The sequence below is a fragment of the Barbus barbus genome, assembly GCF_936440315.1.
Source record: "Barbus barbus genome assembly, chromosome: 13".
NCBI lineage: Eukaryota > Metazoa > Chordata > Actinopteri > Cypriniformes > Cyprinidae > Barbus > Barbus barbus.
Genome location: NC_136741.1, coordinates 29,570,207 through 29,597,810, shown reverse-complemented (window position 1 = coordinate 29,597,810; position 27,604 = coordinate 29,570,207). Strand labels below are relative to the sequence as shown.

Genomic DNA, 27,604 nt, shown 5'->3' with positions numbered 1-27,604 from the left:
TTTCTGAAGAAGTCTGTGGAATAGCATGTAAAAAGATTGTCTGATATCCAGTCGTTCTCTCTCTCTTTATTTTCTATTATCAATAAAATCTCTATTAAGTGTGTGTGTGTGTGGTTTGCATTGGTGTGTCTGTTTAACTGTGCAAACATTTTGGCCTGCTGCGTGCCTGCAGACGTATCATCAGCACATTGACGCACAAACTCTCGCACTCGAATGCGCGGAAATATCTGGAAATGTACTTTGTGTTTTGCATCACAATTTGTTACCAAGAAACGCCTTGAACAGTCATATATCTGTAACATCTGCACGTAGATTAATATAAAATTAAAAGGCGGCACATATTTCTACACATGCATCGTTCTACACAACATCATGAGAAATAAATTATATTTTGCATAAAGTACAATTACTGATGAAATTGTTAAAAAATTGTATATAATTTGCTTTATGTAAAAGATTAATTTCCTACGGAGTGATATTTTCTTTTTATTGTGGGGTGACATTTTTATTTTTGAACATTTCCAAATAAAAATTCTATATATTTTGCAGAAACTTATTCTATAAAATTATAATTACAACAATTAATTTCTTTCTTTTAGTTATATGATTTTGTGCACATACGGCAATAAAATAAAAACTATGGACTGAAATGAAATAAAAATTCACAAAACATCTAGTCCATCTTGCCATATTTACCCTGATCATATTTCTCATAACTGTTGTCATTTAAGATTAAAAACCGGATGTCAGACATTTAATCAGGCAGTTCCTCTGGTAACTGTGTCTTTTCTCCTTTGAGGGTGGGGGTTAGTGGTCAACAACAACGGACTGGCATGTCAAACGCCTTCAGGCTGGGAATGGGGCTCTGAGACAATGTTTACACAACTTAATAAAGCCTGTGTATAAAAGTGCGACGGGAGTCAATGAAGCAGGCATTCCTTCACTAACTCTTACTTGAAGTCTTGAGCACACCCACATCAGGTGCACTCACTCTCACACACACACGCTCTTGTCACAAGCAGTATTAGTCATTGAGGTTAGTAATGTGGCACTCCACAATTCCAGCGTGTCGTGTTCCCTGCTGAGTCTGTTGGAGGCCTAGTATTAGACCCACATTAGAGAAACAAGCAGAAACCAAAGGAATCAAGCAGAGGCCTTCCTGATCGCACCTGCAACACTGTCTTCACCTGGACAGGTAAGTCTGCACGGCTACCACTTTCAAGGGCAACAAACCTGTTATTGGTATTTTTATCTGTATTTAAGAAGGAAAAGCAAATATTTTGTTGTGTACATCACCAGACAAGAGTTTCAGAGGCATTTGACTGAATTTCTTACATTAAAAACCTTCTGCGTACCCAGCTAACAGTGAATGTTCTCAGAACGCTCTGACAAGGTTCTCTCAACGCTATGAACAAATATTCGTTCAGTAAAGTTAATAGAACATTCATTCAAAGTTATAACGTTCTCAAAACATTAGCCAAAAAAATATATATATTTATGCATTGTTTATGGAATTGGATATTCGTCTGATGGTTTAGAGAACATTCAAAAGCAACGTTCCTCTAATATTTGCAAAATAATAAAATAAAACGTTCCCCTTTTAATTTAGCCTTAAACATTCACATAATCAAGAATTTTTTTTTTTTTTTTTTTTTTTAAATTTCATAGCTTAAATACACAACATTCTCAGAACATATTTTTGCAAATACTTGAGTGCTTTGAATTAGTTTTGGCTACCCCTAAATTGTGGCTATAAATGAATACGAAATTAAAAGTGTTGGAGCATATAGTAAAGAAAACGCATCATTGCACATGTTCATCTTTCACTATAGTGTTAAAAAGCATGCCAGGATGGGCCTCAATATGTTGGGAAGAAGCTCAGATGTCACTAAATGTCAATAAATCATTCCCTTACTTTAATTTTCACTAGTTTACAGTTTTTATGATTTCACTATTCTTGTCAAATGAAGAAATTGGTCATAATAAAGAAGGAGGAGGTTATGTCCAAATATTTGACTGGTAATGCAGATTTTGTGTGGCAAAACACACAAATACATTCATAAATATGCATATTTAAGTTCTCCAGGCAACTGAGCAATTAGCCTTATCACCAGCTCATATCATTGAGAGAGGCAGATATGAGGCTTTCCTGTAGCTCAAATAGTAGAGCATGGCTAGCAACGCCAAGGCCATGGGTTCAATTCCCAGAGAAAGCAAGAGCTGATAAAATGTAAAAACTGTAACTTGAATGCAATGTAAGTCGCTTTGGATAAAAGCGTCTGCTAAATGCATAAAGGTAAATGATTCTGAATGCACCTGTTCTCAAGCTGACACAGTTCACCTGTCGTTCACATGCGATGTGTCTTATTTAGAAAGATAAAGGGAACTTGTCTCAAAAATTAAAAGGTGTAAAGCTCTTAGGTTTTCGAATGTCATCTGGCTGGCCTCCAGAACACCACCAGCAAACCGCAAATGACTGTTTTTTTTCCCCTGAAGGGAAAAGTGCAAGTGACTTGTTTTCTGGCTCTCATCCAACTCCTTCAGAAGAAGAAAAGAGCTCAATTCCCAAAGGCAAATGTAATGTTTCTATTGATTTCCACTGAGGCTAAGCACGGTATTGTGACTGCGCTAAAGTGTTACATTGTGCTGAGTGACTAGGACTAAACTGATTATTGAGTTTTGTTGAGTTAGCTTACAGCAAATGTCAACTTTTCCTTAAAGCAATAGATCAAAAATCTCATGCTCCAAACTTGCATGACTTCTAATTTTTCTTTTTTTAAATAAGAGTCCATATATAACTTAAAACAGTGCATGCATTGCATGAACTAGCCTACTTTTACACTGTAAAAAATTATTTAGCTTTTTTTTCACTTTTTAAGCTTGTCAGTAAAAATCACAATTTGCCTTCATTATATGGAAATCAGTTGCTCAAATACAAAATTAGGGTTTGGGACGACACACGCCAATGGCAGAATTTTCTTTATTTTTAAGTGAGCTATTCTTTTAAAAATGAGATATTTGATTCCAATGTTTTGGTCACAGTATCAGATGGTGTCAAGTGAGATTGCAGATAACCTAATTGAGATGTCAGAGAAAACCTGGCACAGGTACATCACACCTGCTCTGGAGGTCGAGGAAGTAGAACAAACACGTTAGCGTAGGAGAATAAATGTGATGTTGAGTAATGAAGAAATCCCCTGTACGATTTCACTTGAGCTCCCAGAATGAATCAGAGATTCTTATCAAAGGCGGCTCTCAGCGGTTGAGTGACTTAATATGGCACTTTGCATATTACCATGAAATGCCAGTTTTTGTTCAAACAGCTGGGTGGGTTGTTTGTAAAGAAATGATGGCAAAATTCTTTGCAAAAAAAGTTTTTACAGTCTTACAAGATAGATGATGGCCTTATAATGTCACAGAACAATACAACAAATTTGCATTTTCATTTTAAACCGGTGAAAGATGTGCCATAGCATCTCTAATCTTTAAAATAATTTCCTTACTATTATGGGCCAATAATTCCAATCCGAGTTTCTTTATTAATGAAATAATAAAATGAATATTCATATACAGTATATAGGCTATATATGACATATGAAATAGGCTATATTGTAAAATATATATATTTTGGCTAGGCCTATTTAAGCCCCAGAACCACTTTAGACACTTAAATCACACTTAAAAAATTCAGATGTCTTGAAAAAAATTTTTAAGTCTTGTATGGCTGGGTTTTTCACACTTGAAACAGCTAGTTAAATCTGGGTCATTCTAATCCCAGGTAAACATAATCCTGGGTTATCTTGATTCACTTTTCACAGTGCTCATAATTTATTAATCCTTGATAGGCTATCAATAAACGCGCTAACCTGAGAAAGCAGCATGCGCCCTGTTTACAGAACGGCTTTATCATATATTGCCGACCGTACTATCAATTTTTTCCTGAATTGATTTTTCGGACGATGAAGCTAAGAAAAAACTTACCTTAAATCTAACTGACATTGAAACTGTTTACACAACACGCGGTATTTCCGTAACTGTCCAAAGCTGAATAGGAGCCAAGGGATTGGCTGTCGGTTGCTAAGCGTCTAGCCGTAACATTCAACTTTGCATCATTTTGTTTGTCGGAGCAATAACGGGTTAACACAGCAAACATGCTGCAAACTGCCCAAACCCCACTTCTGATATAGGGCTTTTCACACTGGGTTATCTTCATTCTAAACCTTTTAACCCTTTTAACCCTGGCTAAAAATAACTTCCCAGATGTATTCAGGGAAAACACTCATAGTAGCTACAGAAAGAAGTAGCCTATGTAATATGAGAATAGCCAGTGTAGCATGCTGTATTCATCCAATCAATTACACTGGCACCGCAAATATGCAAATAAGAACATTAACCTGGGTTTAATAGTGTTCAGTGTCATCTTATGTAGCCTACCCATTATTATTTGTTGACCCGGGGTAAAAGAGCAGCGTGAACCATGAATCACAGCCAGGGTTTGAAATGATCCAGGGTTAACTAATACGAAAATTAACCATGGTTTTATTATAGTAAAAGTGCAGTAGGCTAGCTATGTTTTTTGGCAGATTGCTTACCATTTGTATAACCACAGTTTTACTACAAAGAATGGTTAGTATAGCAGAACCATGTCTGTATGGTTTATCTATAACATGGTTTTATTTGGAGTAAAGCCATGAATATTTTTTGACAATAACCCAGGGTTAAGCTCAGTCTGAAAAGCCATACTGATATTTAGTCAATTAGTCAAGTGCGCTATACAAGACTCTAATTTAGGGGGCCACTTTACGTGGATATGAGCCGGCATTTTGACCTTGGATAGTGTTTTTATTGCATCTGTTGATGGTTTTTCAGAATCAGCCAGTCGTTATACGACACATCACTGGAGCTCAGTCATATGGTGGGGGAGCCACTGCACTAATTGCTTGTAATGATTGCCAAATCTTTTATGTCCTTATGATGTGAACAAGTTGGGTATTGCACAGCTGTTGTTGAAACCCTGCAGTCGACAGAGCATTTCTTCCTGTAAGAGACGTTTGCTGTGAGCACAGCATCTGATACACAACCTAATTGACTCATTGAGCGGGGAGACTCGTTATTAATAGGTAATGTTTTGCTATTGAACTGAGACATGCTGGTTGCTATGCTGGGAGAGATTCCAACACATAGTAAACATACAGAAACTAGAAAATTAGAAGAAAATGAAGCCTAACTTGGTATTTAATTAATAAGAAAATTATGTCACATTGCAAATTATATTATTATCTTTTATTTTCTTTCCTGTTGGCTTTTAAAAGAAGTACACCATGCATAAATCATTATAAATAAAGCCTATTTTTCAGGACCTTTCTTTCCTTTTTTTAATAACCATTGATAATTAAGCATTTAATAAATATATATTTTTTTATCATTTATTTTCTCTTCTGTGTGCTTTTTTAAAATAAGTGCACCATGGATACATTAATCGTCTATTTTAGGACAATTGTAGATTTTTTTATGAGAAAGCTTTTTTTTTCCTGGACATTTTTTCCAATAATTGATTATAATTATTGTTTATTTTATTTTATTTTTTAAATCACTTTTATTTTTTACTTTATTTTTTAATCACTGCAATATAATGACAAAAAAAAAAACGATTACCTTTTATGTTATTATTATCATTTATTTCCTTTCCTGTATGCTTTTTAGAGAAGTGCACCATGCATGAATTAGGCAGGTGTATAGTAATGTGACTGCTGGGAAGGGCCAGTCTTGTGTCTTCTGGTGTGAAATGCTGATAAACAGTGGTTATTTAGCAATGAATGCTGCTGACCTGGCAAATGGAGCGCCTCTTAACCCTTCCAAAATGAATTTTAGAGTCTTTAACCAAACTCATTTAAGGATCAGTCACGGGCTTAATCCTGCTCCTGGGGAGCGTGTTTGCATCTCCTCACCACTGCTTTTTCTCCGCCAGCCAGAGTCAATATGACTAAATGTGCCTGTCTAATGGGCTTATCGCAAGCTGTTGCGAGCGAGAGTGGACACTAGGTTACAGACTTGAAACTAAGCCGGCCCCAAAAGCACGCTCCAGTTTTTCCTTGGAGAGGAGAGGGAGGGGGATGTGAAAGCAGCAGGCGTTTGGAGATGAGAACAGGGATTCCAGGAAGGATAACTTCATTTCCTTTAGGGTTTACTCCTGGCCAGCTTCAAAGATACGGTACGGGGCCTCCATTTGTGTTTGCATACAGAGATGTGAAAGAGCGAGAGACAAATGGTTTGACCTCTGGCCCTCTGCCATTCCATCATCACATCCAACGCGATACATACAGTTGCAGCAGTGCCGTTTTGACACGTTTTACTACTTGAAGTCCTGACAAATGAAACACCGTCAAATCATGCTTGTCATACATCCTGAAAAAAAAGTACTTTTCATAAAACTAAAAATAAATGAATAATAAATATACCTAACTTATAAAGACTCAGTTGTTTACAATATTTAACTTGATGTTAATGATGGCGTTTTTTTATTTATTAGTTTTTTATTCTTTTTTTTTGTATACAAATAAATAATAAAAATGATGATAACGAGAATTGTCACAACAAGGTTTAATTAGTTAACATGAACCTACAATGAAAAATTCTTTGAAGTATATATTATTCATAGTTTACTAATGCATTATTAAAATTGCATTTATTACATCTGTTAATATTATTCTGAATGAACCTGAGCTAACACAAACTAACATTTTCATTAATTAATTAATTAAAACATTACTATTATTGTTATTGTTGATATTATTTACTTGATTTTCTTTTTCCATTTGTGTGTGTAGTCCGAGACGGTGTTGTTTGTTTGGTCTATATTTAGCAAAATCCTTAAAATAAAGTACATTAAAAAAAGAGGCTTGATAAATACTAAATGTATTGTTAGTTGTTAGTCAATGGATTAATTAACATTAAGTAATTGCAGTTACCACAATATAAATTAGAGGGGAAAAAATAGGGGGGGAAATTGAAAATGCAAAGATGAATTTTTGTGATTTTAAAACTTTATAAATGTATTATAGAGGTGAATGGGGTCTGGGACAAGGGACAAGCACAAATTGTCAAATGTTACTTTTCAATGCTTTTAAAAATGAGGGGAAAGTCAACTGAGAGACACAATAAAAGGTTTAAGCCATTATACTCCATCCTTTAAAACTTGAATGATTGTTTTCTTTTTATATCTCTTTTCCTCTGCTATCGCTGGGTGTGGAGCAATCTCACCATTTTATGAATGACGGCAGTGGTGTGTCCAAACAAACGGAGGTTGTCCGGGAACATGTGGTAGATGGGGAATGTCCTGTAGACATACGCTCGAATGACAACAGATTACCGACAAGCACTTCTTACTCTCCATCTGTGCCGTGGACTTTAAATCAAACTATTACGCCCTCATATTTACTTATGAAGAGAGGAGGCTGCACAAATACCCTCACAGGATATATATATGAATACTTTTATGGCTATCAATAAAACAGACGAAATCCAAAGCAGTGCAAAGAGGAAAATGTCAATGCGGGAAGATCCAGAAATCAGAGATGTGGTTGCTTGCATGCAAATTCTGTCATCATTTACTCATTTACATGCTGTTCCAAACCTTATGCAAAACACAAAAGAAGACCGAGTTTTCATTTTTGTGTGAACTGTCTCTTTAAGACCGGAGAAAATCTTGAAAATACTTGTGAACCATCTGTTTTTACAAATGCAACTATGACATTCAATCGCTCAGTGTTTGAAAGCAAGCTCTGTTCTTTCCGACAGCCTCTCATTGGCTGCCTGTGATGTTCTTCATGTTATGTGGAGGCCCTGACAAGACCTTCATGATTTATGATGTTCCTTGTTTCTGTCACAGGGAATATTTTACAGCTTTCTTGCATTCTTAGATGCCCCTAAGATATATTTTAATATTGCACAGCCTTCATTCAAAGAACAACTTTTATTTTTAGGAAAGGTTCAGTGTCAGCATCCATAGTGCATTTGCATAACTGTGGAAATAATTGTGCATGGGAAAGAACCACTCATAATTTATTCAGAAAATATAGTACAGTTTATTCATTATTTGATTTTGAGTTTTGTTATGTGCATTTTGGCATTTTAATAGATTTTTTTTTTTTTTTTTTTTGTTTAATTATTTATACATTCATTTCAGTTAGTTCCAAGGCAATATTTCAAATTTTATTTAATTTAGTTTTTCATTTGCTATTTATATTTAGTTTTATTTCAGTGTTAAGTTTTTTTATATTTCTAATTAATTAAAAATCTATTTTAGTTTTAGTCATTTTAGATTGATAAATACATTTTATTTAATAAATAAAAACAAATTAATATTTATTTAAATATTAAAATATTTTTTATATATATTTTTAATTTATTATTTATATTTTACAGCTTTATTTCAATTACTGATTTTTTTTTTAACAGTTTTAGTTTTGGTTAACAATATCACCCCTGGTTTATACTTATGTATATCACTATTTTGACAGCCACATGTGTTGATGTGACCTGTAGTATCCTAACAGCTTGTCGTCTTTGTTCTTTTGCTTGTTTTTCCTGCAATATCTCTTCTCATTTCACTTTAAGGCATATTTCACTTTTGTAGATGACTGTTTCAAGACAAACTGTTTAAGGAAACTCTTGCTTTCAAGCGGCAGTTTAAAAAGACGTTTCTCGAAGGGCATAAGTACTTCGGAAGCATTATGATCTTCCAGTGAACTTGTAACCCGAGCTGCTCTTTGCTTCAAGCAATCTTCCCACCTTTGTGTCTTTACCTCCTGGCCACTGGAGATGGATATCAGCTCCAGCCCGTCTCTGCTGTCATCCTACAGTCATCCTACATCTGAAGCATCTTTTCCTCTTTGCGATTTGATTAAAAACTCATGCTGACACAGGGAGGCAGGAGGCCTGGGACGGCACCTTGAAAGCAGTCCTCCAAACCGCTGCTCTGCCCCAGTGTCAGTCGCCATTCTGTACCAGTGACCCATGAGTAAGTGACTCAGTCAAATCCAGTTTGCTTCACCCATGCTGCACTGACTTTCTGCGTTCATTCCCATTCGTCCTGGAAGCCTTAAAAACAGAAACAGCATCACTTAGGCTCAGAGTTTTCTTTGGATAGGATGAGTTGCTTGGCTATGAAGCACCAAAACCTTCAAGAACCAGCAGTTTGCTGAATGTTCTAGTGTACGGCTGCTCTTTTACACACTACATAGTCATAACAATTGTGTAATATTGAGAGTATGGTTTAATAACTATTCTTCTCTTTCAATTCAGCAGGAGATAATGGCCAGTCCTGTCCGAATTCAGTCAGACGGCTCTGTTCTTCAGCCACCGCACTCCACAGGCTTCACCGAGAGCTCGCTGGCCCTCCTTAAGCGAGAAGATGGCTTGGAGATGGTGGACCATAAACCCCGTCTTGACGGCTCGGACCGAGGACATCCGGGACTCTATCTGTCCTGCTTTGACATGTTGTTAACCGAGGATGCCACCTGGCTGGTGAGGGTGTCGGATTTGTCCACACCCGCGGGCGTCGTGCCCAGGCTGGAGCCATGTCAGGAGCCGGAGCAGTGTCCTGTGATTGACAGCCCCGGGCTGGGAGCCTCCCCGCTGTCTCCTACTCTGGAGGAACAGGTGGAGGAGAGATCTTTAGAACAGGTGCAAAGCCTGGTAGTGGGAGAAGTTCTGAAGGACATTGAGACGGCTTGTAAACTTCTCAACATCACACCAGGTAATCATTCTAATCATTCCAATTAGGGTGCAAAAAAATCTAAATATAGAGAAAATCACCTTTAAAGTTGTCCAAATAAAGTCCTTAGCAATGCATATTACTAATCAAAAATGAAGTTTTGATATATTTACAGTAGAAAATTTAAAAAATATCTTCATGGAACATGATCTTTACTTAATATTCTAATGATTTTTGGCATAAAAGAAAAATCGATCATTTTGACCCATACAATGTATTTTTGGCTATTGCGACAAATATACCCCAGCGACTTAAGACTGGTTTTGTGCTCCAGGGTCACATGTATCAAAATATTAATATTATTTAAATTAAATAATAAAAAATAATAATTTTAAATAATAAAACAGAAAATAATAACATTATTTAAATATTATATATATATGAAAATATTAATATTAAATAATTTTAAATGATTTTATTTCAATTAAATTAATTAACTATTACAATTATTAAATATTACCTTTTAAATTATTAATTTATTATATATATATATATATATATATATATATATATATATAAATTAATATTAATATTTCTCATATAAATATTCATACATTTTATTATCTTTATTAATTAAAATAATATTTGATTAATGTTAGTTTTTCTTTATTTATATATATATATATATATATATATATATATAACTAACATTAATCAAATATTATTTTAATTAATAAAGATAATAAAATGTATGAATATTTATATAAGAAATATTAATATAGTTTAAGTAATAAAATATATTTATTGCATTTAAATATATATATATATATATTATTGCAATATATTTTAATTAATTAAAAGTAAAGAAATACATAAAATGCTCTTTTTGGTGCAAAATTTTACAATGTGTAAAAAATATTTGACACTTAATATTTGACAAATCCATTCCATGTATTTAATGTGTTTAATGTTTATAAAATATTCCTCAACTTTAAAGATGTATAGCCAAAAGATAAAATAAGATTGTACAATCTGAAACCCCAAAATATGATTTAAACATTTTTTTTACCAAAGAACCATAAGCAGCTATAGTAATATATACAAAGATCTGATAAAAGTCATATTGATGGCAGATACATACAAATAATGTATTTAGACAATATTAAACAATATTAAAAATTCAAATTTTGTTTGCATTAGATTCAGATTATAATTATATATGCAAATATATTATGCATATTCACATATAGCAGAGTGAGACATGTTATCAATATATCAAAGTTAAATATTTTAGTAAAATACATTCAGAATATGTTCACAAATATATCGCCTAATAGAAAAATACTTCAATGTGAAATACTGTAACACACTCGTGACGCTTCTCGTTCACAGCCTCCGCAGTAAAACACAACAGGCTGATATTATCATGACACTTATTCAAATGAACAACTCGCCATTCATCACTCCTGGTCAATGTGAGTGACAGACAGATCTGAGTAATGATTGAGCCGTGCAAACAGTCATAATGAAACTGTTAGAAAAGGCCTTTGACTCCAGCAGCCCTGAAGGCAGCTGAAAGCACATAGACCAGGATCTGCCTAATCCTCCGGAGTTTCACTAACGTGCTGAGAGCTTTCCTTAAGGACATCCAAACCCCTCCCGTATAACGATGATGAGCAAGCAAACATTCAAATAGATAGTCTCGTAGATATTGTTTTGAAATATACGTGCATCTTAAAATAGCTCCTAATTGTCAGCGGCATGTCATATTACAATTGATTTATTGATTTGTCCGTATTTTACGAGCACGTTCATGCAATTTGTGGTATCGTGCTTAATTTTGCGTCTCTATACAGTCACACCACCTTACGTAAACACCCATCCCCACTGTTTGCTCTTCTGAATGGCACTCTCCTTCACTAAGCCGTTTCAAAACATTTGGAGTCTGTCCAAACAGCTCTGAATCCCAACTGTGTGTTTTGTCAGAGATGATGGCTGAGTGCTCCAGACTGATCGCTTATCTGATCTGATCTGATCTGATCTTTCAGACCCGATGGAGTGGAATTGTGGGAACGTTCAGAAGTGGCTGTTGTGGACGGAGCATCTCTACAGACTCCCGCAGGTGGGAAAGGCCTTCCAGGACCTGGATGGCAAAGATTTATGCTCCATGAGCGAGGAAGACTTCCGACAGCGTTCGCCTCAGTGCAGCGAAACTTTACACGCACATCTGGATATATGGAAATCAGGTGAAACACAAATAGTCTGATCAGTGTGTGTTGAGTTAACTAAGTATTTACTACAGTACATGCAAAGGACTGTTTGAATTTAGGGCTGTGCAAAATTCAGAATATAAGAATTCACTCCCTTTCATTTAATAAGTGTGAATTTGAACTGAATTAGCCAAACAGGAAACTGAATCAGATTTTGAATGGCAAGAAACTTACTAAAATGCAATTCAAGGAAATACAGCACAGTGACAGTGTTGTTAACTAAAACTAAAACTATTCAATATTATTTTCATTAATTGAAATAATAAAATAAAAATAAAAAATAGGTTAAAAAGTTAAAGATTAGACATTTAAAAAAAAAAAGTAATTTTGTCAACTAACTGAGATTTACTCAAACTAAAACTGAAATTAAATAAGTTCAAGCTAAATAGAAATATTTAAAAACGACGCATCAAAATCAACGCAAAATTCAAATAAAATATGAGAATGTAAAAAGCAAAGTCAAAATATTAAAAAATGCTATTTCGTTTTTTGTGATTAACTTTGACTAATAACACCTATTTATTATCCTGTACTGTATGTGCAATAAATTTTTTAAGGCCTATTTCTTTAAGTTAAGAAATACTGTAAAAACAATGAACACCGGTTATTAATGTTATGTTTACAGGAAATTCATGATGAAAAATATTATTTCTTTATCAGCCTACTTAATTATTTATTATTAAAAACTACTTTCAGCAGCTATTTTCCCTTTTATTTAATTCCATTCCATTTGAATTCTACTTGCTTTTACTCAAATTCCCATTTCAATTTTGCATCCTGTCTGAAACCATAAATTCAGAAACTGTATTATATAAAGCCGCTTTAGGCTGAATGTTTGCATGCATGTGTATTCATGCTGCATTTCTCTCTTGTTTTGTGCATTCAGCTGCTTGGATGAAGGAAAGATGTTCGGGTGGAGAGACCAGGATGAGAGGTACGTCACAGAAACATCACAGTAAACTACACATGATACCAATATACAGAAAAATACAACAGCATTACCTTAACAGACCACAGACAGAGCATGGCCCTAGTGAAAGCAAAGGACTGTCATTGCCATGTAATGATTTACCTGTTCAGATAAATGGAAAATCTAAAAACAAAGCTAGTTTAAATATTAATAAATACTTAAATATTATATATAATACTAACACTGGTCTATGATACATGTTGATTTATATTTTCTTTAAATTACACTTTCACTCCATCTGTACTGCAAACTGTCACAACACAAAACAGAACACTCCCATTATAATCAATGAAGGGATGTGAAATGACTGACAGAACATGTTTGTGTCACGCACTTTTAGACCACACAGACTTATTGATTTTTGAGTTCTGTCACATGCTTGTAATCTAGATACAAAAAAGGATAGCTCTGGCTATGATTTATTCTGACTAAATTCTGTTTTTATTATGGCTTATTACTTGAAATGTAATTAATGCTGTATGTGTGTGTGTGTTGCCTCACAGAAGGTGAAGAGCTGTGGTCTGAAGCGGATTCATCTTGTTCAGGTCAGCCGATCCATCTGTGGCAGTTCCTCAGAGAACTTCTCCTCAAACCTCACAGTTACGGACGCTGCATCCGCTGGCTGAATAAAGAGAAAGGTGAGGACATGACAGCTCTCCTACACAATAATGGCAATAATGGATGTCTAGGTCTATGATACTTTTCACCATGGTACTCCAAAGTATTTCCAAAAATACCATGCTGGATTCTTAAAAATAATGTTTCTTGCTATCAGTGGTTCCATGAAAAACCTTTAACATCCACGGAACCTTTCCATTCCACAAAATGTTCTTTAAAGTGGAAAAAGGTCCTTTGTTCTTCAATCTAAGAAAAATGCTTCTTTTAAGAACTCATCACTGAAAGGAATCACTGTGAAAAATCCATTTTGGAACCTTTAGTGGAAAAAGGTTCTTTAGATGGTAAAAACATGGTTCTTTTAAGAACTGTTCACTTAGAGGTTCTTTAAGGAACCAGAAATGGTTCATTAATGGCATTGCTGGGAAAACAACAACAACAACACTTTTGCAACCTTTTTTATGAGTGTACATATCCAAATTATTGTAGTACCATCCTGCTATTTCATGTGTTAGTAAAGTTTCTTAGCTAAAGCTGTAACGGACGCGTTTTGAATGTGTGTCTTCACAGGGATCTTCAAAATCGAAGATTCAGCTCACGTGGCACGTCTCTGGGGTTTGAGGAAGAACCGTCCGGCTATGAACTATGACAAACTCAGCCGCTCTATTCGGCAGTACTATAAAAAGGGCATCATCCGCAAGCCAGATGTCTCGCAAAGACTCGTCTATCAGTTCGTCCATCCGGTGTTAGAGAGATAGTGAACTCAACCACTGAGAACTGTCAAGGCCTCCTACACAACACTTCTCCTGAGACTATTTCTGGGTTTTGCATGACAGTGAAACCAAGAAAAATGCAAGAAAGTTCCAAGATTTTCTATGTGTAAAATATAATTGTGCTTGGAAACGTCCAATATATACTTGCACTCTTTTAAAAACTCCTGTGTGTTTGTTCAAATTTAGTATCAGCTTTGCACTGCTACTTTCTGTTACTTTAAGAAAAGCCTGTCAAATAAATGATGTTTAACAGAAGCACTGAGAGAGATTTAGTAGATATTCTTTAGAAGTATGTTACAGGTTACTCGCAAGGTCTGCCTGTCAGCTAATAGTCAGCGTGTGAATCCTGCCAGCGTGTCTCTGAGCAAACCTTGGCTTCCCTGCCCATGATTTGCAGTGGAAAGATTCAAGTTTGTGTTAATCTCTGGCTGCCACCCAACAAACATCCCTTTTTTCTGGTTTGTGATTAATTGCACTGCAAAGCTTTCAAGTCTGCCCATGTGAACTTTCTCCATGTTCTTCAGTAATCGGCCACCTTTGCACGCACCTCCCTGCTCACGTCACGTTTCACACTGATGCAAACGAGGGCTTATAGCGGCCCTTGGATTTTCATTCACTACATTTGTCACGTGTGTTGTAACGGTTGATTGACAGGTTTAAGTCAGGAAGTCCGAGTTTAGGAGAGAAAGTCATTTGAAGCCTGAGGGAAGTTTGGTTCTATTGTGACTCTTGTATTTTTGTAAATCTCTATTGTGAAGTCTAATCTAGAAGAGTCCCTGGATAACAGTTGTTTTCACTAATGCCGGCATTACGAAATATTATCTGTACTTATACAGTTATATCGAAGCGGAGAATTTTTCATGTGCATTCAGTTGTTCCTTATGCATTTCTTTATTAAATATTCTTTTTTCATGTAGTTGTATCCTGTATCATTCACTTGATCTGTTAAAATCATACAATCGTTTTAATAGAATAACAACACATACATTTTTAGACATGGAACTACAGTAGAATTTCGATATCTATCAAAGTACAGTACCATGGTACTATGGTACATGAAAAAAACTGTGGTAGATGTTAAGCTAGGAGTTACTCTGGGATGAAATTAATATATCATACATCTCCAAATAAAGCATGTAAGGGAGAATCACACAAAAAGAAACATTTTAGACATAATGTAAATTTTTGCTTTTTTTTTTTTTACTTTAATTTTCCATCTAAATTCTTAATACCATGGTACATTCAGACATTTTACTTTATTTTTTAGCTACATTCATAATTTTATTCTAATATTACTTATTTTTATATAATTTATTATATATTTAGATTTAAGTTGGTTACATTTGAGATTTTTCTGCTGAGATGTAAATAAACTTAAGACACTTTTCAGATTAAATATGTATATAATTTCATTTCAGTATGTTATTCTAATAGTACTTATTTTTATAAATAATATTTTTTTTTATATCTAAAAAGCTTAATTTTCTTTAAGAAAAATATTACTTCTTATTTTTCTAGCTATCGATTTTGAGGCGAAATATGACTGAATTAGATTATCGGACACTATAATAAGAATAGTAAAGGACTTCTGCAATCCTGACCTCTAGTGGTGACCCAAAGCTTTGTATTTCACTCATTTGCATCAGTCTCAGATTCATGAGGTTATTTTATTGTGAACTTCAATGGAACAGTTACTACACTGACATGAAGAGTATCAGTCCAGTCTAAACATACAGTATATATACACACACACACACACACACACACACACACATTACCTCCTCCATTCACAATTCATAACAGCTGAGCCTGAGCGAAGCTCTCAGGCTAAAACAAGGGTACAATGTTAAAAATATGACATATGAAATCACCATAGATTATTATTAACATTGTTGCGCAACAGTAAGGAGTTTGCCCACTGAATCAGTAATGGATCGCATGTTAAAAGACATTCCCGGTCTCATAAACAGGCAAGAGGCAGAAGAAAAAGCATTTGAACACTTTTCATTAGCATGTGCCCAGATACCACTGTGAACCACAGTTCAATGGTCATGAAATCATAACTAATATCCCGACTCAAACATTCTGAATTTGTATCATAAAATCTGAAAACCTCCACCAGCAGTCCTTTAGGTTTAAGGATATTTTAAACAAAAAACTTTCTAGACACTTCTCCAAAGGTCTGCACTGTTTTAAGAGAAAGCTTACACTTTGTTCACAGGCTTTTACATTTTCTTAAAATAGGGTTAAAAAAAAAAAAAAAAAAAGGAAGAAAAAGTGAATTCAATGCGTTTTGAGGCATTATTTACATTTGGAAAAAAATTGTGACGCATTAAAGCAAAACTGACCCTATTTACACACGTTTGTGGTCTTATAGTGCACAATTCCTCGAGAAAAATATGTTAAAAAAATTAAAATGCTCCACCTCTACAAGGACTCTCCTTGTTGAATGATGTCATCAAGCCCTTTGATTTTCAAGCCCCTCCCGTCAACCACGTGGATCCATTCTAGTATGCAACGCCCTCTTTTCACCATCAATTAGCATAAAAGCAAGTCCCACTCTACAGTTTTCTCATTGAATATACATAAATACGTCAAATTATGCAAGCGAAATAGATTGAAAATGCCGTTTCATGTTGATACACGAGAAAGGGCCACTAGGTTTAACATAACCTTCACGTCAAAATAAAAGTCTAGTATACACATTGCATAGCTGATTCTCGCTATGCTAGGCTTCATGGACGTCGTCACATTAATATTGTTACAGGATACCATAAACAATTGTCAGCAGCACAATAATTCATACTGAACATGGCTACATAGACGCACAGAATCATTCCCTGCTCTCGCTGGGTAGATATGTGTTTTGGATACTGTTGTTTTTTTCGTTATGGTATTAAGGAAATGATGCGTAAAGCTTCTCAGCAAGTCAATCAGGCAAGGAAACTGTAGTTTCTCTGAAATCTCACATTTGAACAGTGCGGGGTAAAGTCTTTAAGGCCTTCTTCACCGCACAAGGCAACTAAACGGGCTCGACGTAGTTAGCAGGGTACAAGCCTAGCTGACCGCTGTCCAACCGGCCTTTGCACCAACCCTGCTCATCCTCATCCTCCAGTTTGGTCAGCTCTTCTCCTGCGAAAACATGTGGACCTATGGTTAATATGAGCAGATAAAATGCAAAGATGAGCATTTTTAAGAATAAAACCATGATTATGTAGTAACTGTGCTATTTTCATGCCTCTTGTCTTTTGATCCATTTTTTTTTCAGGGTTCTTTGATGAATAGAGCGTTTCTATTTAAAACAATTTAAATAGAGTATATTTGAACATTATAAATGTCCTTACTGTCACTTTCTATTAATTGCATGCATCCTTGCTGAATAAAAGTATAGTTTCATTTTAAAAATCAGCTAAAGTTTAGTTCATCAACAGTTCAATGGCATATTGATGACCTCAAATGACATGAAAAAACACTCGTTTATGAATGCTTTATATTCATTAAAAATAGACTAGAGACTTAGATCTAGATTTTAAGGATCAAACAGTAATTTATAGAGCATAAATTGTAGGCTACAACATTTTCAGAGAATTTATCAAAAGATGCATTAAATTGATAAATAGTGACAGTAAAGATGTCATTTATAAAATATTTCTATTTCAAATAAATGCTGTTCTTTTGAACTTTCTATTCATCAAAGACGGTTTTCAAAAAATATGAAGCAACAACTATTTTCAGCATTGATTGATGATAATGATAAGCAGTCTCTTAAGCAGCAAATCAGCATATTAGAATGATTTCTAAAGAATCATGTGACACTGAAGACTGGAGTAATTATGCTGAAAATTCAGCTTTGATCACAGAAATAAATTATATTTTACAATATATAACAATAAAAAAACGTTATTTTAAATTGTAATAATATTTCACAATTTTACGATTTTTTTACTGCATTTCTAATCACATAAATGCAGCCTTGGTGACACTTCTTTCAAAAAGATTTAAAAATCTTACCAGTCCCAAACTTCTGAAGGTTAGTATGGTTCTTATAGGTTTTGATTTGTGATTCTCACCTGCTTTAAATGTGAGCTCATCTTGTTCTTGACCCTCGTAGTCATACAGCGCTCTCACTCGCACTCCTTTACTCTCCTCTTCGAACGGATTTCCACCACCGTTTGTTTCGCTGGCTGGTTGAGCTGCAGGCGGCTGCTCGTCATCGGACCATTCGCCAGAATACTGCTGGTTCTTCTCATAACTGCTCACGCTGAGAACAACCAGATGAGAGAAGCTCACGACAGTTTCTTCATAGATTAGAAGCAATAAGTGCTTATATGGCACAAAAACATCAGTACCTCCCCCGGTTTGAAGTCTGAGGTGTGCTCTGATCTACACCATGTGTGACTTGAGTCAGCGTGACTCCATCATGGTTCCTCTTCACCTTCTCTTTCTTATTAATGGAGTGGCTGAGCTCTGAGTTGAACTCCTGAGCCAGAGACAGGATGGATTATGAGTAATCAGTAACTAGCACCAGATATGTGTTGTTGCACATCCTCAGAGATCCCACATACGGACTTTACCTCAAACTGTGGCCAGTTCATGTGCATGCCAGGCCCGTGGGCGTTGCTGAACCACTTGAGGTCTTCTTGAGCACTGGCTGAGGCGATGCTTCGTTCTAGTTCCCTGTAGACTGCAGCATAGCTTAAGAGATTGAATTATAGAGACTGATGACTGGTTTGGTAAATGCAGTTTTCTTATACATTCACATATTTCCTATTTCAATAGAAATTTGGGGCAGGGCATTGAAAGGCTATTAAAATTATATTGTATATGGGCCAGCATAAACATTTAGAGAAAGACTGTAAATTATAAATCATATAGTTTATATAATATGTAATGTATGTGTGTGTGTGTGCATATATATTCATATAGGTTTGGGGTTGGGAAGATTTTTTTTGTTGTATGTCTTTGAAAGTCTGTTCTGCTCACCAAGGCTGCATTTATTTGATCAAAAATTACAGTACATGTGATGCAAAGCTGAATTTTCAGCATCATTACTCCAGTCTACAGTGTCACATGATCCTTCAGAAATCATTCTAATATGCTGATTTACTGCTCAAGTAATATTTATTATTTCAGAATACATTTCATAACAGAAATCTTTTGTAATATTATAAATAATACCGTTACTGTCACTTACTGAGCTTAATTGAATGCATTGTTGCTGACTAAAAATAAATATTTATTTAAAAAAAAAATCATATCTAACTGACCCCAAAATTTTGAATCTGCTAAAAGTTTAATTCCTCAACAGGACACTAGCATATTATAGATGACCTCAAAAGACATCAAAAACCAGAAATCAAGTATGTTTATGATTGTATTATGTTCATAAAAAGACAAGACTTCAGACCACCAGGTTTAGGAGATCTATGATTTGAAGCTGACCTTTGGCTCTCGGTGAGGTTAATATGGCGTTTGATATCCAGAAACACTTCCCGGAGGAAGTTCAGCCTCTTCTCCTCAAACTGCTGGCACTGCTCAAACACCACCTCCATGTTCTCCATGTACTGCGGCGTGCACTTGCTGAGCTCATCAAGGTTCTTCTCATACTTCTCTTTGGCCTGAAACACAAAACAAATAGCATCTTAAATCCTCTGACTTGCTGCATATGAGATGTCTCATTTATGCAAATGTGAAGAGGTCAACCATTTATGCAAACTATAACAGAGAGTTTTTGCATAAAGTTCTAAAAGTTCAATTCTGACCTAGTTCATGGGTCAAAGAGGATGAAGATGGTCATGTTAAACTAAATTACGACTTTGGCACACAAAACCGCAATATTATAAGTGGACCGCAAAGAAAAAATAAATAAATAGCCACACTGAAATAATGAATATTTGTAAGGGAAATGTGATTAAGTGTCATGAAACAAATGAAAAAATGCAAAACCCATTTTAGGTAAATATATTTAATAAGAAATAAAACTATTTTAGGACAATTAAGATTTTTCCATATATTGTGTGCTATTTTAATGACAATTTTCACAAATTCTCATTGTAAAATAAGAACAAATAATAATAATAACAACAAAGAAAGAAATACAGAATAAAAAAAAAAATATATATATATATATATATATATATATATATATATATTATGCTGATTCAATTAAAAATAATTGTATTACAGTAATTTAAGAATCATCATAATACTGAAAAATAAGAAAAAATGCTTATGAACTCAGATGTAAAATGTCCAGACACACCAAAATAATAAACATTTGTGAGGGAATTGCGATTGTCATGAAAATAATGACGAAATGTTAAGATAATTTTAGGTGAATACCTTGAATGTTTAGATTTTAGGCTGAAACATGAGTAAACCTGCACTTCTAACCTGCAACAGCATGCATACTAATGTCATTATATGGGTTGGTTTTATAAATGCACATGGGATGGTTTCATAGATAACTACAGCCATCACTCAACTGTCCAGCTTGTCTATTGTTGTATTCCTCTGGGACTCTGGGTTAAGTGCTTCTAATGGATGCTGGGTTAGGTTAAAGGCTAATGAATTGGCTGTACAGTGCGTTAGAGGGCCATTTATTGAACGTCGCTGTGTTGTTTCCCATTAAGCGTACCAAAGGCAGAGAAGTAATATGAAAGGAAGCTCTGGGAGTCGGACCTGCTGGTGTAATAATAGCGGATGAAATTGCTAGAGGATATTTCCATTCGCTGCCGTCTGTTGCTTCTATTGCGTTGAACTTTAAAAGCAGATTTTTTTGTTAACAGACGGGTGAAAGAAAATGTCACAAAGTGCAACATGAATTTGATATAAAATACATTAATTGAAAGAAACCAGGCCAGCAGGTCAACATTTTATGGATATTGCTAAAATACAAAACTAAATACTGACAATAATTTATGCCATTCACACAATTTAAAGGAATGTCCCAGTTGTTCCATAGCCTTTCAATGTAAGTGCATGACCGTAAACATAACTTTTGGTTTGCTTATGCTATGAAATTGTTATTAAAAATGCATGTTGTGCATAACATGCATTATGTCCTTGCCTGACCTTTTGAACGTCATTTTTGCACTTGTCCAACTTCTCCTGGAGTTTCTTTTGCTGATCTGATGTGACTGACGCCTCTCCTTTGCTATTGGCCTCCCTTGTGGATGCAATTTTTTCTTCTTTGCAGGCCATGTGGTACACTTTCTTTGCTGTTTCCAACTGCAGATTGAAGATAAGATGAACTTGATAAGCATAAGCAATTTAGTCAATTGTTTGTAGTTTTGAGCAAAGACATTTCCAAAATATCTTGTAGTTCCAAGTCAGGACATAACATTAAAGGTGCATCAAGTCAGTTTTTGTCTATGGCTATATTTGCAGTGGAATACTAGAGCACTGCCTGCTGCGTATGTGAAACAGAACACATTACTTAATGACAAACATTTCAAATAGTAGTATGCCGCCTTGCATTGCACGTTTAATTTTGTATTTTTAAATGTAATTTAATTTGATTGATATTGATTCCGTTTCTATTGTCCCTAAAGTTGAGCACATTGCATTCTGGGATATAGTTGTCCACACAGTGCTCTGTTGTGTACTACACATTTAGGCAAATATACTCTAGTCTAGTATTCCATGCATACAGAAAATATGCACACTGTGTACAGTATAAACACTATTTACAGCACAAATAGTATACCATTCCAAATCGCCTCTAATTCATCAGCTTTTATGGGATTTCACTTCAGCTCACAAAAATATGAAGCTGATATTCACTAGCAAAGACATTTTTTGAAAGTAATATTAATGTTTTTGATTGGAAAAATTACTTTGTGTGCCTTTAAAAACTGTAAATTATAAATGTGCACACTAACGTTCAAAGTTTTGGGGTTTGGGTTTTGAAAGATGTCTCTTTTTTTTCCTCACCAAGACAGCATTTATAAAAATGTATAAAAATATTGTGAAATATAATTACAATTTAACAGACTGTTTTCTAATTTTAAAATGTAATTTATTTCTGTGATCAAATCTGTATTTTCAGCATCATTACTCCAGTCTTCAGTGTCACGTGATCCTTCAGAAATCATTCTAATATACTGATTTGCTGCTCAAGAAACATTTCTGATTAGCATCAATGTTGAAAACAGTTGTGCTGCTTCATATTTTTGTGGAAACCGTGATACATTTTATTTACCAGGATTCTTTGAAAAAATACAAAGTTCAAAAGAACAGCATTGCACATTGCATATTTAAAATAGAAAGTGTCACAAAGCTCTGTCTCCTCACCTCTTTGAGTTTTTTGGCCCAAGGTTTCTGGGCTTTCCGGAAACCCTCTTCTGCCTCTTTGGTTTCTTTGAAGCCGCCCATCATTTGTTTGTGGTAGGCCTCTTTCTGCCAGTTCTTCACCTTCTCCAAGTCCTCGTTCAGCAGGTTATTTTTCACCTCCTGGTGCAAGTCACTCACCTTTTCTGCTTCTGTCATCAGAGCGACCCAGGCTCTCTCCAATGTCCCGTACTGCGGCCCTGCGAGCAGCAATAAACCACGCATTAAAACTGATTGAGTGAGAAAGCGAGGGTGAAAGAGAAGCTTATTTAGCTTAAAAAGCAACAAAACATTTGCTTTTAAGATTGTCACTTTAAATCTATACAAGGATTTCTGCAAAAACACGGTTCTCCGTGGCACATCATCAATCATTCAGCACCTCTCTCCACCAGCTGCCTCCACCTCTTGGACCAGTCGGTGAGCTGCTGGGCATAGGCCTTCTCGATCTTGGCACGCTCCTGGATGCAGCTCATCATGTCATTGCAGAGTCGATGGCCATCCTCGATTCGCTTTACTGTACGCTTGTAGTTCCCAACCTGAGAAACATGGATACATTCTGAAATAGGTCAAGTCACGGACAGGGCAGCAGTAAAGCATTAGAGCTAAATGATCTGTAATTCAATAGAAAACAGTGACTGTCCACTTCTTCAGTGTCCTTGGTTCCATTTGGATTTAAAAAAAAAAAAAAAAAAAAAAAAAAATACAACAAACAAATGTAATCTAAAAAAAATGTTTAATCTAAACTAAAATAAGTCAAAAATGTGACTTATGAGTCAAAAGTGACATTTACTTGTTTGTAGCAATCTCAAGCTTCACGCTAGGTCTGGCTTGAAAGGTTTATATTACCTGTTAGAAATAGATTTCTCTGTGGAGAAAGAGAATGGGATCTTACTAGAGTCTGCTCTATAATTTATCAACAACAATGACACAGTTTTACTTCTAATACTATGTTAATGCCATGCTGATCAATATAATGTTTGGTTCCCTTTGGATGCATGACACACTTCCACATCACTGAAAGTCGATTAGTCAATATGATAAAACATCACGTGTCAGTCGCTAACAGCATGTTTGGCATCTAATAAAGCACCAGCGCTTCACAGTACATGCCTGGACAAATGAGATATTTAACCTACATGTGTGATTAATAATATTAAAAAACAACATGTAGAAAGATTTTGAGCCTGACCTCCCAGAAACTGTCCGTGGTCTCGTCGGACATGGCGGACTCATCGTAGGAACCCGACATGCTGTGAGATTTGGCAGAGCAGGACTGAAGCTAACAAATGAAATTCACCATGTACTGCAGAAAAGAGAAATGACAAAATTGACGAGTGTGCAAAAACTTACCAAGAACAACAAAGTATTTTACCCTCTATACCAGGTGTGTCAAACTCAGTTCCTGGAGGGCCACAGGCCTGCAGAGTTTAGTTCCAACCCTGCTCCAAAACACAAACGATGCAGTATTCAGTTGAGCCTGAAGGAATTGATTAGCTGGATCAGGTGTGTTTAATTAGGGTTGGAGCTAAACTCTGCAGGGCTGTGGCACCCCTGCTCTATACCAACCTAACAGGACCTCCAACATGAAAATGATGCTTTATGAAATACATTTATTTTAAAACATCAAAATGTCAAGTTGGACCATGCATTTAGTAATTTAAAAGAATAGTTCACCGTAACATGCAATGGATGCTCTGCAGTGAATGGGTGCCGTCAGAATGAGATTCCAAATCATCACAATAATCCACAAGTAATACACACCACTCCAGTGACAGTTAACATCGTGTGATGCAAAAAGCTTCAAGTTGGTATGAAACAAATCCATCATTAAGACGTTTTAACGTATAACTGTTGCTTCTGGCTAAAATATAAGTCCATAATCCATAATATTGCTTTCTGCAGTGAAAAAGTTGTCTCTTCTGAATCATGAGAAAAATCTGCACAGATCAAGCAAAGTTTACAACCAATAACAGTCTAAAACAGCTCTGAACAAAGATGGTGGATTTTAATGAGCGTTATTATGAATTATGAGCTAGTATTTTGGACAGCTGGGCGATATAAGTTACGTTAACGTTACTGGTTCAAACGGTAAATCGGTTTGAATTAACGTTACAGACACGGTATGAATAAAAACAAACATGACACACCGGTACAAGCGGCGAAGCGACGTTAACCGCATACACTTCTGACTAATGATTGGAGAACTTAACACAATTAATGCTTAAACGAACCAACTGTAAACAGCTGTTGAGGCCAGAGACGAGAGCAAACTCACTTCACCACGAGCGAAATATTGGAAGAACATCCTAACGTTACATGCTCCGTTCGGATTGGTGGTTGACACGAATGCATCTCTGATGGAAACTGGCTGTTTTCAGAAATGTTTAGATTGTATTTTCTTTTCGTCTTACCTCCATATTGCATATTACTGTTGTATTTAAAAAGAGCAGCTCTGCTTTGTTTACAGCTGTAACCAAGGAAACGCCATCAGCCTGCGGTGGCCATCCAACCCCGCCCACATCCAAGCGTGACGTCACAAGCCACGCCTGTGTCCAAATACGTCACATACTTATTATTTTGAAACAGGAAAAAGTATCGATAAGATATAGAATGGCTTCTTCGACAAAAATTCTTCTTATCTAATAAAGTTGTCAAAATTATCCATAATTGCTATCCGGTAAACTACAAACTTGCTAAATTTAACAATAATATTTCCCCCAATTGCTCCTTTTGCCTTCAGTCTGAAGAAACAATCAATAATTTGTTTGGGGACTGTGTCTATTGTAAAGTATTTTGGGTTGACTTTTCCAATTTTGTTAAAAAATATTTATATCCAAATTTCTGTATAACCCCCAAAATTGTGTTTTTTGGTTATTCTTTAAATCTAGACCCTTCTCACTGCAAATTTATTATTAATCTAGTGCTAATTCTTGCTCAATTTTACATTCATAAATGTAAATTTTCAAAGAAAACTCATTTTTTTATTTTCAGGAAAGATTTTGATATGTAAACTCGTTGAGTAACTCTAATAATTCTATTGCATGTAAGACTCTCTTATGGTGTAAGTCTTATAAGATAACTTAGTATGCTTCGGATTATTGTTTATAACCCTCATTGTTTTTTTGTTGTTCTCTCTGTCTTTGTAATTGTTGTTTTGTTATTACATAATAAAATTAAAAAAAAATTAAAAACAGCTCTGTTGATCGATAAGAAGATAGGTCGAAATGTTTGCAAACCGCTAAAAAAAAGTAAAAAAAAAAAATCTTTAGTATTTACGAAGACTTAAAACGTTGACAACTTGAATGTGTGCGTCGTTTGTGTGCATGTGTGTAAACAACAGTTCAGCATGCTTATGTGTTTTCAACTGTACGCAGGCACGTTATTACTTAGATATCACTAACGTGTGTGTGTGTGTGTGTGTGTGTGTGTGTGTGTGTGAGTGTGTTATCCAGCAAGACAGTGAAATGATGTGGTTCCTCAACCAAGATACTGTGCAAGGGTTCTGTGATCAGTGTCAGTAAAAATATCATGTGTGTGGGGAGAGATAAATACATATGTGAGAGGGATAGAGTGTGTATATGAGTAGGTAAGGGTGTTATGTATTATAAAAAAAGGGTTATTAAAAAAATTGCACATTCAGTTAGAGTTCATTTCATGTCATAAAAATCAGTGCACTGATTCTTACAACATGAAATGAATGTTGACTGAATGTGCAATTTTTTTATAACACACAAAAAAAACACTCCCTTAGATTCAAGATCCAAGATTCAAGAGTTTTATTCGTCACATACACAATTATACAGAGTATAACCAGCAGTGAAATGTAGGTCAGGTCCGCTCCAAGGACAGTGCAATTATAAAGTATACAAATATTAAGAGAAGAAAAGTAGAAAAAAATAAAATAAAATAAAAAGAATAAAATAAAAAGATAGATAAAAAATATAAATATAAATGTGCAGGTCAGTATGTTGTTGACTTAAATAGTACTAAGAGGAATGTGCAAAATAATGTGCAAAAAAGTTGTACAGGGTATATAATAGCAGCAATATGAGGTAGAGAAAAATTATGAATAGCTTATTGATATGGTGATATTTACATGGAGTCAAGTGATGTTATGACACAGAGTTAGAGTTTAGGAGCCTGATGGCCTGGGGGAAGAAGCTCCTCCTAAGTCTCTCAGTTTTTGCCATCAGGCTACGGAAGCGCTTACCAGAAGGAAGCAAAGTGAATAGCTGGTTACCAGGGTGATTAGAGTCCTTGATGATTTTGACAGCTCTATTTTTGCAGCGTTTGAGGTAGATGTCCTGCAGAGAGGGGAGAGCAGACCCTGAGATGCGCTCAGCTAAGCGCACAACTCTCTGTAGTGCTTTGCAGTCCTGATTGGAGCTGTTTCCATACCACACTGAGATGCACTGAGTCAATACACTTTCTATGGTCCCTGAATAGAAAGTTTTCAGGATTGCTGGTGAGACCCTGAATTTCCTCAGCTGTCGCAGATGGTACAGTCTTTGCCTGGCTTTCTTTACCTGAGTTTGGATGTGTGTAGTCCAAGTCAGGTTCTCGGAGATGTTTACACCAAGGTACTTGAAGCTACTCACCCTCTCCACAGGGGTCCCACTGATCATAAGAGGTGTGTAGGGCTGCTGCTGTCTCTTCCTGAAGTCCATGATCAGCTCTTTAGTTTTGCTCACATTCAGAGAGAGACAGTTGTCCTGGCACCATGATGTGAGTCTCTCTACCTCGTCCAAGTATGCGGTCTCATCGTTGTTGGAGATGAGGCCCAGAACCACAGTATCATCAGCGAATTTGACAATAGATGTGGAGCTGTGAGAGGACACGCAGTCATGCGTGTAGAGAGAGTAGAGCAGGGGACTCAGGACACAGCCCTGTGGGGCTCCTATGTTCAGAGTGATGGAGTTTGAGGTGAACT

The 27,604-nt window shown here is 35.5% G+C and overlaps 2 protein-coding genes across 6 annotated transcripts in view; one reads left to right on the top strand and one right to left on the bottom strand.

Moving 5' to 3' along the window:
* The first annotated feature begins 930 nt into the window (after positions 1-930).
* LOC306878774 (SAM pointed domain-containing Ets transcription factor-like) lies at positions 931-15,258 on the top strand. Its single transcript, XM_079431298.1, has 6 exons — positions 931-1,195; positions 9,304-9,757; positions 11,764-11,961; positions 12,872-12,919; positions 13,459-13,593; positions 14,141-15,258. Exons 2-6 carry the CDS (start codon positions 9,313-9,315, stop codon positions 14,326-14,328), a joined length of 1,014 nt encoding a protein of 337 aa, XP_079287424.1. The 5' UTR covers positions 931-1,195; positions 9,304-9,312; the 3' UTR covers positions 14,329-15,258.
* A 734-nt stretch (positions 15,259-15,992) lies between these two features.
* The window catches only part of LOC306878938 (protein kinase C and casein kinase substrate in neurons protein 1), a 31,194-nt gene continuing 19,582 nt past the window's right edge, over positions 15,993-27,604 (bottom strand). For 2 of the 5 annotated variants that reach the window (XM_079431558.1, XM_079431561.1), the window contains exons 2-10: positions 23,864-23,977; positions 23,054-23,210; positions 22,639-22,874; positions 21,418-21,573; positions 19,786-19,961; positions 18,918-19,038; positions 18,693-18,823; positions 18,414-18,604; positions 15,993-17,475 (exon numbers count right to left, since the gene is read on the bottom strand). In XM_079431558.1, the coding sequence (XP_079287684.1) occupies positions 17,366-17,475; positions 18,414-18,604; positions 18,693-18,823; positions 18,918-19,038; positions 19,786-19,961; positions 21,418-21,573; positions 22,639-22,874; positions 23,054-23,210; positions 23,864-23,923 (1,338 nt within the window). In that variant the 5' untranslated portion in view covers positions 23,924-23,977 and the 3' untranslated portion in view covers positions 15,993-17,365. Of the gene's footprint in view, positions 17,476-18,413; positions 18,605-18,692; positions 18,824-18,917; positions 19,039-19,785; positions 19,962-21,417; positions 21,574-22,638; positions 22,875-23,053; positions 23,211-23,863; positions 23,978-24,055; positions 24,114-24,949; positions 25,188-27,604 lie in introns of those variants that run through there. The other 3 variants (XM_079431560.1, XM_079431559.1, XM_079431562.1) reach the window with 3 other exon arrangements.

What these genes read in the sequence shown, in the direction of transcription:
- LOC306878774 (XM_079431298.1), top strand. Translation starts at nt 9,313, where the DNA reads ATGGCCAGTCCTGTCCGAATTCAGTCAGACGGCTCTGTTCTTCAGCCA. An exon ending in TGGAGAGACCAGGATGAGAG is followed by an intron (nt 12,920 to 13,458) that starts GTACGTCACAGA and finishes GTTGCCTCACAG; the next exon opens with AAGGTGAAGAGCTGTGGTCT. An exon ending in CTGGCTGAATAAAGAGAAAG is followed by an intron (nt 13,594 to 14,140) that starts GTGAGGACATGA and finishes GTGTCTTCACAG; the next exon opens with GGATCTTCAAAATCGAAGAT.